This window comes from Artemia sp. Qi Xiang Cuo, chromosome 1 (assembly GCF_049724085.1).
Source record: "Artemia sp. Qi Xiang Cuo chromosome 1, ASM4972408v1, whole genome shotgun sequence".
Taxonomy (NCBI): domain Eukaryota; kingdom Metazoa; phylum Arthropoda; class Branchiopoda; order Anostraca; family Artemiidae; genus Artemia; species Artemia sp. Qi Xiang Cuo.
This window is the reverse complement of record NC_142794.1, coordinates 43,349,671-43,366,719: the sequence shown is the minus strand read 5'-3', so window position 1 is coordinate 43,366,719 and position 17,049 is coordinate 43,349,671. Positions and strand designations below refer to the sequence as shown.

Here is a 17,049-nt window from a genome sequence, read left to right as displayed (position 1 = left end):
CTGTTACTAAATGCAGAAATATACCTTCGGATTGGGATAAAAAGGTTAAAAAAAAACACAAAATTTTCAATTGCATAAAGATTCGTAAGTAAACCAAAATACAGGTTTGAAATACAAAACAAAAAACTATTGGACCAAAAAGCAATGCCATAAAATCCACAATTTAGCATGCACTTCTCTTAACTAATTAATTCATTTCATCAAAATACCCTTTTTTTAATGCTAGCAACAGAACTATTTCTTAATTGATGCTCGTAATGTTTGTGAGAGCACAAAAAACGTAATTCTTCAGAAGTCAGGCCTTGGAATAACGGGAAAACCAGATATGTTTATTTAATCTATACATTCTGATAGCTAACAGTAAGTGTGGTTGTTTTTGCACACGATAACCAAAATAATCTCAGCTGTTCTTTCGGCTACTTTACTTTGAAATTAAATTTTTTTTTTCTTATTTTTTTAGAGGCGCAAATCAACGAATTGGGGATCAATTTCGTTGTTTATCTTTTCAGTTTTCTTATGGAACACAAAATAAAAAACATGTTCAATGAAAATACAAAAAAAAGAAAATATTCAAAATCTACAGGAGGAGGGAGGTCTAGGGGGAGAGAGAAAAGGTCCCATTCCCCCGATTGACGCAACTATTTTTCTTTATACTGCGGTTACTTTACAACTAAACGAAGAAAAATTGTGAATACTGCAACTTTTCAAAATTGCCACTATAAAAACGTAAAGATGATATAAAAGATATATATATAAAAAAAAAAAAAAAAAAAAAAAAAAAAAAAAAAAAAACGTAATTCATTTGTGGTCGTAGTCTTTACAGCATATATTACTTTGCTAAACTGCCTCACTTTGCAGAGCATGAACGCTCAGACTTTTTTTCTAATGAATCTGGACACTTAGGCTTCGTCCCAGCATTAACTGAATTACTCTGAGCAACTCTCGAATTGTCTAAAACTAACTCATGAGTTGCAGAGTAAAACATCCTTAGAATATTTAAATCAGACAATTAAAACAACAATGGTCAACTAATCTTATTTAGAGGAGGCGGGTTTTTAGCATCGAACATGCTTAGAAAACCATATGTATTAAAAGGGCAGTGACCACAATAGAAGACTATGGCTTAAACGGTTCAACCGTACCGTAGTTCTCTCTATAGAAAGGTCAACTACCACATCCTAGAGATAATAATACTCACCACAACCTTTTCCAGCATTAGTGTGGTAGTGATAAGGAGCGTAAGACGCACACGTTCAATATTGAAAGATGTGGGTAATGCTAGGGGAAAGGTGAATTAAAGTAGGAAAAACAATTTACTTAAACACAGTGCCTAAAAGAAAGCTGGAAACACAAATAATAAATATTTTATGTTCGTTAGGGAAAGATGATTTATTCGTATATTTATATTCATCTTTTTTGTCTGTTTTAGGCAGAAAAAATTCAATCTTTGCCATTGGCACTGACAGCAACTTTCAAATTAGCTACTAAAACCTTCGGGTTAGAAACTTGCTAGAGCCCGTATCTCCTACTTGCCCTGTGAGAGTTGGGCAGTAAGCTTTAGGTTGTCCAAGTTAAAATTGCAGAGCAGTCGCACTTAACGCACTGGTAAGAAGAATAATGCTATGCAAGAAAATTTATGTTTTAGGTAAAAATTTAGGTATCAACATGGAAACAAAATTATTTATAGAAAACTTGGATGATATTTAGAAGGTGGTACAAATTGTCTAAACAAGTTAGACGCATTATATAACCATGACAGATTAAGAAAACTGAAACTAAAAAACCAAGAAAAAGATATAAGAAAAATAGCGGGAATTATTTTTTGGGAAAGTAAGTTATTAGGATGCATAGATTAAAATAAATGTTGGCTTTTCGTAGATTTCTAGGAGAAAAATTCTGAAGAAATACGAAGCATTCTGGCATTAGGACGCAGACAGAGGTGTCATGGCTGGAAAACGTGGATCCACTGGAGTAGCTTCCAAATTCTTGAGCAGTTGTGTCAGCCAATGTTTGGTCGACTTGTCATCCTTAAGGCAGTTAGCAAAAGTATTATCACGTAATTGGTCAGGTAGACACTGACGTAAGGCCTCGCGAGCTCTGTAAGAAAATTAAAATAGAGTGCAAGATTTTTCAAAAGCATAATGTGTTAAAGATAATTATTTGGTAAGAAGAAGAAGAAAAGAACTGTTTTTCTGCTTTAGTAATTAAGAAAAGTAAGCACTTGAACGCGGCTTTGACCCTACTTACCCATCCAATCACCCAAGACAAAAGCACAACCAAACCCAATCAACCAAAAAGAAGGGACCATAGACATTCATTGTCATTAGGAGATGTAAGTTTGGTATTACAAAAACCAAACTTTTAGACAAAAACGCCAAGAAAATATTTCAAACATGCCAAGACTCAGTGGCCAAGGCTCAGCAAAAAATAACGCAAATTTTTCTGACCCCTCGGTAAAATGCCATTTCCCCTCAACAATTTTCTAACATGTGAAGACTCAGTGGCCAAGGCTCAGCCAAAAAAAAAGACAAAAAAAAAACAACGCAAATTTGTCTGACCCCTCGATAAATACCATTTCCCCTCGGCAATTTTCTAACATTTGAAGACTCAGCCAAAAAACAACGCAAATTTTTCTGATCCCTCGATAAATGCCATTTCCTCTTGGTAATTTTCTAACATGTGAAAAGGCAGTGGCCAAGGCTCAGAAAAAAAAAAAAAACAAAAACAAAAAAAACAACGCAAATATTTCTGACCCCTCGATAACTGCCATTTCTCCTCGACAATTTTCTTGTATACAGAAAGTGGGGTTAAAGGTTGTCTAAGCTTACTAAAAAAAGAGGAAATTTCGCACTAAATCAAATTTGCTTTTAAACCCTCCTTCAAGGTTACAATGAAAATGACTTATTTGAAATTAAATTGGCAGTTGGTCACCTCCCTCCCCTCTTCAAACAAAAGAGACAAACTACCACTCCTGAAAGCTGACTACCATAAATGCATTGACGTTACAAAAAAAAGCGTCACAATGCACTGAGTGTAACACAGAAAAGGTAGAACGGACGATTATTTTATTCATAAAGCAAAGCAAAGTGTATTCCTCAATGACTACTACTAACAACTCACCGCAGCACCAAGCCGCCCGAGGGCAACACAGCTACGCTCGCTTCTCCTCCATCCCAATCTATTCAAAGCCTCCCTTTTTACATCCTCCCACGAAGTTCCCACTTCCTTTAAATCTTTCTTTATGACGTCCTCCCAGCCCAGAAGAGGACAACCTGTTTTTTCTATAGCCATAGACTGTTGGCCAACAAAAACAATCTTTACCAATCTGTGGACCTTCATCTACGGAATGTGCCCTGGCCATTATAACCTTTCTTTCCTTATAGTCCTAGAAAGTGGGATCGAACCACATTTTTCGTATAGCCTCTTATTTGAAATAGAGTCAGTCAGTACCCCAAAATTAGCAACATCTACGCATGTTTGCTTTCACGGCCTTGAAAGACATTTACGCAGGAAATTAACATCCAAAAATACATTAGCGCTTAAAAAAATGCTCAAATACGCTAAACCTTACACAAAGGCGTTAAAAACTATAGGAAAAATGGATATTGCTTCAGATCCAGATATCACGGAGCAAAGCAAAGTGTGTTCTGAACAAAGCACCACAGAGTTAGCGACATCAAAATATATTTGGTTTTATTCCAAAACAAGTCAGTTATACAGGGAACTCAAACAAAAAATGCATTAGATTTTAACTACAACAAACCAGTTTTGGTAAATACCCTTACTAAAATGTCTCAGAGAAAGTAACAAAGGAAATTATTTCCGTCCAATGGGATAGACTGACTAATTTACATACATTTGAAATTTGATATAGGATCCCTCCACTTTTCTTATTCCAAAAGTGGATTTTTTTTTATGTATTTCCGTTAAAAACACGCCTTTTTTCAAATGTAATTTGACAGCTCGAGCAAAAAAATAAGACCAAAAAACGTCCCAATAGCCAAGGAACTAAAATTCCCTGGAAGTGCAGTGGAAACAGCATATTTCTTCAGTCAGTATGGACCTTTCTGTCCGAGACGAGTCTTGGCTTCCCTCAAAGACTTCAAGTGAAGTTCCCGTGAATACAGGAGATTAAGGCAAAAAAAAAAAAAAAACTAAACTTATCAGCACTTCAAAATAATTACGGGTACCACGTTACTTGAGTGCCATATTTCATTAAACATTACAAAGCATTGCTATTGACCTTCAAGCTTACTGATCTAACTTTTGATTGTATTAAACCGTTAAACCACAGTAAGGATCCCTCTTGAACCTTTTTCGTTCGCAATACACCCATACAATTGATAGACAGTCCAGCCTATATTGACGCGACATTGGTCCGAAGAATCCCACAGGGAAATAACTAAAAGCTTAAAAATATGATTGTTCATGTTATGAAGATCCTTTCCCCTCACCAAGGTTCGGACCTGCATCCAATTACGGTATAAGGTCTGGCTTTAATTATGGTAGAAAAATTAAACAAAAAAACTTGTAAATTTCAATTTCAACCTGCAAATTTTAGTTTTCCCCCCTTTTTATTCCCATTCAAGTTGACTGAGCCCGTATTCTACAGTTGTATATTAACTACTTGCTTTTGGCGTTGTTATATAGCCATGCCCTTTAGAATTAGCTGAATTAGCAAATAAATGGATTTCTTTCTGTTCAGTAGCAATAAATCAACAAAGCATTAATGCATATTGCTTTTTTCTGCATCATTTTAAAATTGTGCACAAATGTGATTTCATTTCTGCTAACAATTTTTTAGCTGCACAACAAAAAGAATATTGGTGTTGTCAAATTCGTTTTCACCTAATTGGAGATCATCACGGTTGATTCTCACACTGATTATTTCTAGAGATGGTTGAACTATTGATGATTACTAGGGCGAGGCATTGCTTTTTGGAAAGCAAGATTAATCCTGAATGCCGGGAAACTTGTTTTTCAGCAGAAAAGGTGTGTAGGGAAAACAAGTTCCTTTATCCTTTAGCTATCAAATGAAAAAAAAATATCCCCCAATCTTTTGCATTTAAAAAACAAAACACATAATCAATTAGCTTTCCACATTGTCGTCTCACCGACACAACGAGTTCATTCCTTTTCTCAGATGTCCAAAGGTTGGACGTGTAGCAAACAAGAGTGCCTTTAACACGCACAAAATGAGTTCTGTTTGGCTAAAACTAAACCTGAAAATTAAAAAGTTCCTCTGGTAGACACTCATAAGCGGCAGATGGTTTTGGTGCCTATGTAATTTGCCACCGAAAGTTTATGAAGGGGAAAAATATTGGTATGTTTATCGACTTTGGTACCCCCTAGTTTTACTAAAATCTTTACTACAAATATCGCTTTGTCATAGCCTTGTTATTGTCCAGATTGAGTGCATATATATATAGCAAATGTATGTTAATATGGAAGTTCATTGCTACTCTTCACCATGGGCTTATCGCTTGTTAGATATTGCATTTCAATCAATCAATCAATCAACCTTTTATTTTAAAATAAATGAACAAACGAAACAATTAACATGAACATTTCGACTCAAAGCAATGCTTGTACGAGTCACACCCGATATTGCCAAACAAATTTATATCACACTATGAAATGAAAAGAGAAGAGCTGATACTATAAGAGAGGGGTATAGAATTAAAGGAGAAAGAATTCGCAAAAGGTGGGATCTAAGAAGATAAGTGAGGGGGTGAGTTACAAACGAAAAATTGAAACGTTAACTCATGATGTATTAAGTACTATGTGAGAAAGGTCTCGTTTTTGGAATGTAGCAAAGTATTTTATGGATTTAATAGATTAATTACTTCAATTCTATAGAGAAATACTTCTATAAACTGGAGAGTGTTGAGACCTTGTAAGCCTTCTTCTCGGTAGCATAAAATTGTACTTGTTGCAGCGGAGAGCTCTTCCTCGATGAATTGTGCTGCACAGTTCAAAGTACCTGGAAAGACCTTGAGGAATTCTATTCGATATTGCCGAATGTGCTAAACTCAGATTACTAACGTTGATTATCTCTGTTATATCTATTGTTCCAGTGTTTTTGTATAGATCTGTTGAGGGGCATAGCCTGAGGAGGCAATATGTGGCCTTAACTGCACGGTTTTGTAATCTCTTTAATGATTTTGGAATGAATTTGAAATAAGATCTCTCATAAAATATCTGATAGAGCACTTGCTTCATAACTGATAAAATCTTTAAACATAATAAGATGGGGTTTAGATCTTCCAAATTACTGAAAAGAAATTACCTTGGGTTATCTGAAAGACGTAAATAACACCGTACAACATGTTTTAGTAAACGAGCTGATTGATCTTTTGCAAGCGCCAGAACCATCTTTCCCTAGAAAAAGTTTTATATTAGGATGTTATACATTATATGACTTAGAAACAACGACGGCAACTCCCTAGCTTCAAAGAAAGAAGCCTAAACGTACTAATGGCGTCACTTGGGGGGAGTTAGGGAGTGTGTAAGTGCTCCGTAGATTCCCCTTTCAACCTAGATTTTTAAAATACCTCCTTTTCATAGGCTGTTTCAGGGGAGGGGGCTGAGGGGCACCTGACCCGACCGCAGAAATTTTAAGGGCGCAAAATTTCAAATAAATAATCTAAAAGTTATAAACATTTTGCAATTCAAGAAACTTAATTTTTATACCTTTTTGGTATTTTCACTGATAAAACTAAAAAAAAAAAGTGTTCCCCACCCTAGATTAAAAAAAATAAAAAAATTGGCCCCCTTCCCACTGATTTTTGTAAATTGACACCACTGTGCTGGGTCCTGCATATGATACAAAATTAGCCTTTTGACCTTCATAACGGTGATGAATATTTGCGGAGGAGCATTTGTCATCAAAGAGGCTCGAACCCGCAACCTTCTGCACACTCAGTCAGCACCTTACCGCTGGGATAAGATAATATGTTCGTATTCGACCAGTATTTTCAAAGCAGAATCCCATTAATGGTACCTTACTTAGAGGTCACAAGTTCAGAATTTATCAAGCAAAATTTCTGAATCCCTCCCCCAAAAAGGAAAAAAAACAAAAACAAACACGTATTACAGGATCACTAAAGGTGTTTTGGGTCTAACAATTGTAAGTGATAGTTGTTTTCTGACAAATAATTGAACTTTCACAACGGTTCTATAGAAATTTCTTCTATAAGATTTTCTGTGGGGTCAGTATCTGTTTTTCAAAGTTGCAAAGGCCCATTGAGCATTAATAAATACGAAAAATGAGGAACAGCGGTTTTTTTGAGAATTCAGAAAATAGGTTTCTGAACTTAGGCTTTACCAACTCCCTGCAAAGATTTGCAAAATATAAACGATTCATACAAGTTTCATACTTAAGGACAGGAATAGAATGATAATATCTACTACTGTAGAGGCCTAGAATCCCTTAGCAGATTCTTATTTTCTTTTATTGTCTTCATTACTTGGATGAGCAAGAAAAATTCGTATATGATCCATTCAGATCTAGTCCACTATGTTAAATTTTATAAGCCTTTAGTGTCAACCCGCTTGATCGAAATTTAGGCAATAAAAAACGAACAGAAATTAATTAAACTTTTCGAAAAGAAGTTTTCAAAGAAAAGTAAAGGCCATTTTAAACTTAAGATTAGCAGAAATAAATTCCTATAATAATTCAAACTGGAAACGACCAGAAATTACTATCAAAGAATAAATGAAACCCAAAACGAACAGAAATTAAATAAACAATCATAGCGAATAAACATACAACAGGTACCATTAAAACGAGTAGAACTTCAACTGAATACAGAAACAAAGCTTAAAACGAACAAAAATCACTACAAACAAAAGTTTGGCTACTGCCCCTCTTCTCTAACTGTAAAATTCTAAAGCCCATTGCGTTATGAGCGCTTTACTGAAAACGAATTCTATTACAAATTTTTTCTTTTGTACTTATTACACCATTGAAAATAAAAATTACTGTGAAATAATGTTGAACTGATGAGCTCTCAGCAATTAATATCATTATATATCAAATACTCAGTTTAACTTTGTAAGTTCCTTCCAAGACTGTTCAAGACACAAACAGTTTCCACCATTAACAAGAAATTGGCTACAGTCCCCTTCCCTAACAGTAAAATTCTAAAGCCTACTTCATTGGCTCTACATTGAAAACGAATTATATTAAAAATATTTATTTTGTACTTATTACAACATTAAAGTTATAAATAAAAATTACAGTGAAATAAAATCTTGAACTGATGAGCTTTCAGGAATTAATATCATTATCTATCAAATATTCAGTTTAATTTTATTAGTTCTTTCCAAGAATGTTCAAGACATATATAGTTTTCAGTAAAGCTCCAATGACGCAACAAGCTTTAGACTTTTACAGTTAGGGAGGGCAGTAGCCAAACTCCTTTTTAAATATTTTTTGTTCGTTTTAAGCTTGATTTGCATATTCAATCTATGTTTTACTCGTTTTAACATTTATATTATTACCTGTTGTATGTTTGTTTGTTTAAAAGGAAACTAAAACTTTCAATTTCCAATCAAATGAGCCTCCTCAAAGTTTATACAACCCCGCCTTCCGTAAAAACCTTACATGTTAACAATGGGCAATTAGCGTAGCTCAAGGGCTTTGCCCCGGGGGGTCAACCTCGGAGGCATAGTTATTTTCTCTTTGAACTATTTTGAATTAAATAGCTATCTCAAAATTTCGGTGAGATCCATTTGAGGCAAAAGGATGTAAGAGGGGAGGCTTAGGTGCTCTCCAATCACTTTTGAATTTTGAAAGGGAAAAGAAAATTCAATTACCAACCAAATGCACCTCCTCCAAAGTTTATACAACCATCCCTTCCATAAAAACCATTTATGATCCAGGGCATAACTTAAAACCCTTACCACCTGGGTCTGAGGGGTTATTTCAACCCTAGAGGCATTGTTATATGGATTTTTGACTGTTTTGGACAAGATAGCTATCTAAAAATTTTTTATCAGATACATTTGGGGAAAAAGGAGTGGGATTGGGGCTAGTTGCCCTCCGAATAAATTTTGACTCTTAACAGGAGAACTAAAAATTTCAATTTTCAATCAATTGAGCCTCCTCTAGAGTTTATACGGCCACCCCTTCCACAAAAGCCTTATATCTCGGGACATAACTTACAACCATTCTCCCTGGAATCTGCGGGGGTTATGTCTATGTTACTATGGATGTCCAAAAACTGTGAATGTCGACTTTCACTGGTGAATGTCAACACATACCAAGTACGTCAGTGAAAGATCAAATATTTCATTACATTTTTGTGCCTTTGGACTTTCACCGGTGCATGTCGACAATGACAGATATACTCTGGTGAATGTCCAAAAGAGAGGAAAAGACATTAATACTTAATATTCCAATCATATGAATGTCCACAAGAGAGGAAAAAACAAAAACAATTCTTATAACCCAATCCTTACCTCTGGTAAATAAAACAAAGAGGGTGGAAGAACGCATTACGTTCATTCTATATTTTTAACATTTGGTGCTCCAGCAGTATTGCAATCAGATAATGGTAGAAAATTCTGTAATCAAGTTATATCTGAAATTTGCGCTATGTGGACAAATGTTAAGATAGTTCATGGAAAGCCTCGTTATAGTCATAGCATCTTTTTTTTGCCTAGCGAACAAATGGCAAATATTGATACCGAGGAACAACTTACAGAAATTGCCATTGCTTTTGAAACCGAAGATCAGCTTGAAGAAAAAAGTAATACATCTGAAAAAAAAATTAATCGGTGTTCTTACCGAAAGCCATATTCCACAGAAAAATTTTGAAGAGGACATGCAAATTACCACGTTTTCGCAATAAGTTCTGGTTGAAAAACGCAAGTTGATTTCTGTAGCCAGAGGGGCCGTGAAAGGAAATATTCTGCTACAATCAACAAAAATGTTACGAACCTCACAAAAACAATTTTCTTCTGCTCAAATTGGTGATACTGTGCGAATACAAGTCCATGATGTCGACAGTGGTCGTGCAGATAACCGAAATGGTTTAGCGGTTGTTGTTGAAATAGAAGACTCTGACTTCTATAAACTTGCAAATGCAGATGGTACCCTCAAGCAGCTTTACAAAATTTTAATAAACACAACATTTTAATAATTATAATAATTTGTAATTTGTAAAGAAAAATTACTTTCTACGGTTGAGATTGATTTTCAAGAAATTTCGCTGAGAGAAGCAGCTGCATCTAATGCGAGAAGCAGTGGACAAGGCGTCATTGCAAAAGGAGAATACTCTGTCATTGTAAAACGAAGTGTTCATCAAATATATGCAGTTGAATAAACAAGCGCCTTCTGTGCAATTCGAAGTGTCATAATAGTTGAAGTTCTTGCAATAAATAAGATATTGCAATCAGATGATGGTAGAGAATTCAGTAATCAAGTCATATCCAAAATTTGCGCTATGAGAAATTTGTTATAACTATTATTTTCTTTCCACATCCAAAATGTATTGTGTGTTTTACGTCCTTAGTCATTCCTCCCAGAAAGAGTGACAATAATTGTATCGCGACTGAATTACGGAGAAGAAAACATAAATCTCAGAAATACTCAACATGCAACATTAGTGTATGGTGGATGTCGACATTCCCCGAGGAAACTCAGAAATAAGGATATTTAACAAATATTTCGAACATACGCAAAGCGAACATGTTTTGTTGACATTCACCGGTGAATGTCGACATTCAACAAATTTTGGACATTCACTGTAACATCTACACCGGAAACATTCATATATGATTTTCAGACTATTTTGAACAAAATATTAAGTTTGTCTCGTAAACATTCCTCTTAGGAAAAAACTGATCCACTATTTAACATTGAAGATTATTGCTCATAAAAAAAAAAAAATCTACCATGGTCCAAAAGTTCAATCTTACCACAAGCCAAGTTTCTAATATCACAACTAAGAAAGGACCAAAAGACAAGTTTCACTTTCTTTACCAATGAGAGAACAATTAAAGTTTGAGAGGAGATGTAACACCGTTTCTGTGCCTTGGCTCCAGAATTACAAAATGAAATGGCACACTTAACCGACATATAAACATAAATGATTATTAGGAGCGGATGGCAGCAGTTCTGACCCCCTTAAACAATTGTCCTTGGTTGAGAACTGTCCCTAGCGCTTGGGAAAAGCCATACATTTTATGAACTTTTTGATTTCAATCAAACTTCGATTTGAAACTGGCACCAGCATTCTTGAACGTGGCTTTCTATTCGGAAAGAAATACGACTCGAAGAAACATGAGTTTGAAAGAATAATAGCCCGTCCAGACGCATGGGGAAACGCTAAAAACGAATCGGTACCACAGGAAAATCGATCGGTTTTTTTCCGTTGTTCTGATGGGTTTTGGGGCTAGGAATTTTTCTAGCTTCTCAATGGTACCAATCGTTTTTTTTTGTGTCGTCGAGCAAAACTGAGCACGTATTTTTTAAGTGCAAAGCATGTCAACTGTTAAGCATGCGAAGGTTCAAGATTTGGCGGTTTGTATCCAGAACCATCAATTTTTATCCAACACAAGTAATGTCTTGTATAAAATTAACTCAAAAGAGGAAGATACTTGGCAAGAAGTACACTTGGCGCGTTCAAGTGCATGTTATCTGTGTTTTTAGGAAGCATTTTGCACCTATGGTTTGAATACTTATCTTCTGGAGCCAATCGGTTTTCCCATGCGCCTGAACAGACCATGACTTCAGATAGCCCTCTTGTATATTAACTATGAAACACTACTTCAACTCGCTCGCTGCACGCTTTTGCTCAAGGACAAGCAACAATTAGTCTTTTTGGCCCCAGGCAGGAATATACGCATCTATTCAAAACATATTATCCTGTTCATCATTCATTCTATCTGAGGTTCACACTTTCCGCGAAAACTGCAGGGGCTTAACCCTTATCACTTTCTCCCAATTAAGCAAAATCGGTGGCGACAGAAAGAAAAAACATTGGTCCCACAGCACAGATTAATTAGATAAATTGAAAGTATTAATTAGCCAATTGCTTTTCCATACATTGGAAAGTAAAAAAAGTATTACCAAAATGAAGTATTTTTAGGACAATAAGAATAAGTATAGATTAAAAAATATTAATTGAACATTTTGTACCACAAGTAAGTGTAGCGTTGCCTCACAAAAGGCTAAACTGTTCTTTACATTCTACTGAAAACTAAGAGAATAACTTACATTAAAAGTTGAATTCATGCAGGTAGGTTTCAATACATTTGAAAGGAGTGAATTTAATATAGAAACCTCTCATCAATTTTTACAACAAATTATACTTTTAAAAGAAAACCAATCGTTACAAAAACAATGTTGTGGAAGTTTGAGCACCATTTAATTTTTCACGTTATAGCAAAAAGGGATAAACTGTATAATATATCTTATTTTAATTTAAGTAGAAACAACCTGACTCAGCCCTTCAAGGGTCACGGAGGAAGAAGGAGTGAAATGCTTAATATTATAATTGTTATATTATATTAATTATATTATAATCTTCTTTATAATTGTTCTTTATGACAACTTTCATGGCACCAGACCGTTACCAACCAAGAACCTGAAATGTCACTAATCAACTATTTACCAGGCCTTTCTTCCTAGATTTATATCTAGTTTTCAAACTAATCTTGATGGATTTCCCCAATTTCCCTCCTGGTGAGCAGGACAATGTAATCATAAATATACTTATTCTACGTAAATAAAAAAAAAATCATTACTTGCACATTACATAAAATTTGTTCAGACCTGGGGAGTAAACCACATGAATAAATACAATGAAGAAAAAATTAGGATATGAAAAAAAAACTATACACACCAATATCATGGCAACATGAGAAAATCTTTCATATGTTTGGCAAATATATCCAAGACCAGTGTCGTCTAAAAGGATTTTCTGAAGGATAAAAGTTGCAACAGTTTTAGACAATTCAGATCCACTTTCCATAATTCGAAGGCACAATGGTATGATCTCCGTTGACAGGAGAAAATTGATGACTTCTTGTTCATCAGTCTGGAAATAAAGGAAAAAAATGTCATATGAGAAATTAGATGTGAAAACGAGAAATTTCAATAATGTAAAAAAAAGAGAAAATTTGTATGATCTCGGTTGACAGGAGAAAATTGATGACTTCTCGCTCATCAGTTTGGAAATAATGAAAAAATGTCATAGATACGGACAAAAGCGAGACAATATGAAAACGCCAAAAAACGAACAATATGGCTTCCTTAATGTCAATCCTTTCCAGAACTGTCAAAATTTTGATCCTGGTTGTTGGATTAAAATTAGAAAGCCTGAATTTTGAAAAATATTCATTTACGAGTGCTACTGCTGATGAATGTTTAAAATCCAGTTTCTCTCTTTTCTATCTCACTTTTAGCAATTTTCCCCAGTCTGTTTCTTATCAATTGATCCAATAAAATTTGATAACCATTTTTTTTAAAATAAAATCACGTTTCTTGAAAAAAAAAAAAAAACAATAATAATACTAATAAAAAGAACTGTCACTAAACAGTTTGTTCCCCTGTTATGCATTCACTACATTTTTAAATAGAATTGTTTGATAACTATGCATCAAAAAATCATAAGATTTGTTGTCTATTGAGGTACACCTGTCAACACATCTTTTTCAATATAGCCTTGCGTTTTAATTTGCTGACTCCCCTCCTAGATCTACTTAAACGTAAACCAAATAGCTACTGCAAAAAAAAAAAAAAAAAAAAAAAAAAAAAAAAAAAAAAAAAACAACACACAGTTAGGTTGAACAGGGTTGCATTAAATGGACCCAAATTTAAGATACCACTCAATCAGATTCTCCGTTGAATCAGATTCAATGAAGTTCATGCTAATAACTGCGAAGGATATTTATTTATGATTTTTGAGCATATCATATATCCCCCCCTGCCCTCTCTCTCTGTCCGTACCAGTTTTTTATAGCTCCGTGGCAGAATATGTCTTTATTATACTAAAAGTAAGAACCAGCTTGTGCAAACTAAGTATGAAGGTTCTGTAAAGAATATGCATCTGAAAAAAAAAAATTAAATAAAACACCAGCAGTTGCACACAAGAATACTAGCTCTATATATTTATCTGATATAAAACAAGCATAGAATCTAGAATTAAAAATAATACTGCTGATAAATGCAAAAAATGTTTAAGTCAAAAGTCAAGTTCTCCTTTTATACCAGTCGGTCACTATATGTAGGTCTGTAGACTAAATTTAGAATCAGAGGTAAGTGAATATTCTTCTTCTTCCTAGAATACAATCCTCCTGACCAAAAGATGACAGAATAACCAAATTGAAAAAAAAATGATAATCTGGCTATACTAAGCTGTTTTAATGACTGTCCTTTTTAATCAAAATAGAGATGAAAAAGAAAATTAAAACGTTGCAAATGTGTTGTAGGTACTTATTCTGCCCTGCCAAATGGCGCTGTTGTCTTTTTATTATTTTTCTACTTGTGTGAATAGTCCAGTAGGCATCTAAATACATGGCTCCGATTGGTGGCAAAAGCCGTGGTATAACGGGGGGGGAGAGGGAGCGTGCGTTTTTTAAAATTAAATTGTGTTTCAGAATCACAATGTTACAATACAATATAAAAAGCACTCGTTGGAGAAGAAGGACCATTCAAGTTGGCCCATTACCATCATTAAACATTTCAAGAGTTTGCCAAAAAAAAAAAAAAAAAAAAAAATCTTATTCCCATAACTACACTACAATAAATTTTAAATCACAGTGTTTGAAAATTTTCCTCTAATTTACATGGCCAATCCTTGAGTACGTATGGCCCAATAAGCATCCTGGAATCTCCAAGAATTAACAGACAATATAGTAGTATATGTTCCTTACATATCCCTTCGTTGCAGGACCCATCTAGTTACCCCTAAAGAGTGAAAGATGAAACAAAAAAAAAAAAAACACATTCACATTGCTCTTCATTACCCCCAAACAAATCCGCTTTTTGACCTCGATTCCCTTTTTCTACCTCAAAACAAAGTCGCATTCTTACCCAATAAAATGATCCATGAAAACACAGAGGGGAGCTTTTCTCCTTTATATGATAGAAACCCTAAACAGCTCTTCTCTACCTCCCCCCTCCTTTTTTACTGTTCATTGTGTAGAGTTTATTTTGACAGATTTTGAATTCAAATTACATCCTACATTTTACAAATTTCCTTTATTTTTACTACATTTCTTGGTATGACACATTTGTTTTTAAGGTGCGTTTGTTGTTTCTATTTTTTCTGTTACATTTAATATGAGAAGTAAACTTAACCCTATATTAGCTTGTGATAGTCTTTTCGAAATAAATATTATGTTATCTTACAGTCCCCTGACATCAATGTTAGTAGTTCCGCCAAAGTTTTTAAGCATAACATTTCAGCTTATTCCGAAGGTTTTACTGGATTTCACCATACTTTAAATGCATTGACTTGTTGTTTTTTAGAAATAAGTACCACACCCAAAAACAAATATGAAATTGGTTCATGCTATTACTTAGAGCTAAGCTTTTCTTGCAACAAAAAAAGCCAGTCTAATCACCAATAAATATAGCACATTATCCATGGTTGCCTTTCTTTGCTTTTCATTGTTTATTGTCACCTTTTGCACAGATTTGTAGTAAAACTGATTGTGCTATCCACATATTTAAAAGGAAAGCAACACCATAAAATAACATATGATTAAGATATAAATCAACATGAAAAAGTAGCATTTAAACCAGAGGTGGCCAACCCGCGGCCCGCCGTAAATATTTTTACGGCCCGCGAGATTCATCACACTTCTATATTCTGCACCCTCATGATGCGCGCACATCTTGGAACACACAGATTCGATGTTTCACTTTTAACAATGTTGTTTACCGATGTATATAGCCCAAGTATTATATTATTATGTTGTATAGCTCAAGTATTATCAATGTATCACGTTATGCAAGTAGAGTTATAAAAACAGTGAATTACATTCTATCACATGCACTTGCGCATCGAAAATTTAAGGAATTTCAGAAAGAATTAGATTCAGAATCCGGTGACGTGTATTTCAGTCGAGTCAGATGGTTAAGTCGTGGAAGATGTTTACAGTGATTTTACCATTTATGCGAAGAAATTGATTTGTTTATGAATGACAAACTATGGTCTGTGCCAGAATTAAGAAATGATGAGTGGTTATTAGATTCATGCTTTTTAGTGGATATTGTCAACAAACTCAATGAATTAAATATATCATTGCAAGGAAAAGATAACCTCATAGTCGATATATTTAATCACGTCAAAGAACTTCAGAAGAAATTGTTGTTATTTGGATCCCAATGGAAAATTAATAATGCTCGCCACTTTCCAATGTTGAAAGAATTTAAGAAATCAAAATTTAACAATTATATAAAATATGTGGGGGAAATAAGAAAACTTGTAGATGTTTTTGTAAGCCGATTCAATAATTTAGAGTTGAAAAAAAAAACACCAAATTTTTTAAAATATATTCATATCCAATTCATGTTGAAATTGAGTCTGTCCCAGATTATCTCGAAATGGATCTGATTGGCATACAGTGTAATAATGAATTAAAATGCATGTTTGAAAATTCAGAATCAAAAATATTTTTTTTTTTAACATTTATGTCACATGAGAAAAATTATCCAATTCAAGAAATTTGGCACAAAAAGTTGTTAACGCTTTTGGTTCAACTTACGCATGTGAATCGTTTTTTTTTTCGTAAATGAAATTGATCAAACACAAAACAGCTCAAAAATAACAAACGCTAGCCTTTAGCACCAATTACAATGCGCAAATACCCAAATTGAGACCGACTTGCAAAAGCTAAGTGAAAAAGTGGAGAAACAATGGCACTAGTGAAATAATTATGTTTCTATGATTTTTTTTTTATTTCGTTACTTTTTTTTAGTATTATATATCTTTTACAATGTGCATTTAGTATCATTATTATTATTACTATATTATCTATGTTTATATGTAAGAACAATAGTAAACGTAATTAATAAAAATTGATTATTTT

At 34.1% G+C, this 17,049-nt stretch overlaps 1 protein-coding gene across 1 annotated transcript in view; it reads right to left on the bottom strand.

Moving 5' to 3' along the window:
- Positions 1-821: 821 nt before the first annotated feature.
- Positions 822-17,049, bottom strand: part of LOC148956344 (CCR4-NOT transcription complex subunit 9-like) — a 30,940-nt gene continuing 14,712 nt past the window's right edge. Inside the window, exons 3-5 of the mRNA XM_089095013.1 lie at positions 12,855-13,049; positions 6,290-6,381; positions 822-2,097 (exon numbers count right to left, since the gene is read on the bottom strand). Coding sequence (XP_088951139.1) covers positions 1,923-2,097; positions 6,290-6,381; positions 12,855-13,049 — 462 coding nt within the window. The 3' untranslated portion in view covers positions 822-1,922. The remainder of the gene's footprint in view (positions 2,098-6,289; positions 6,382-12,854; positions 13,050-17,049) is intronic.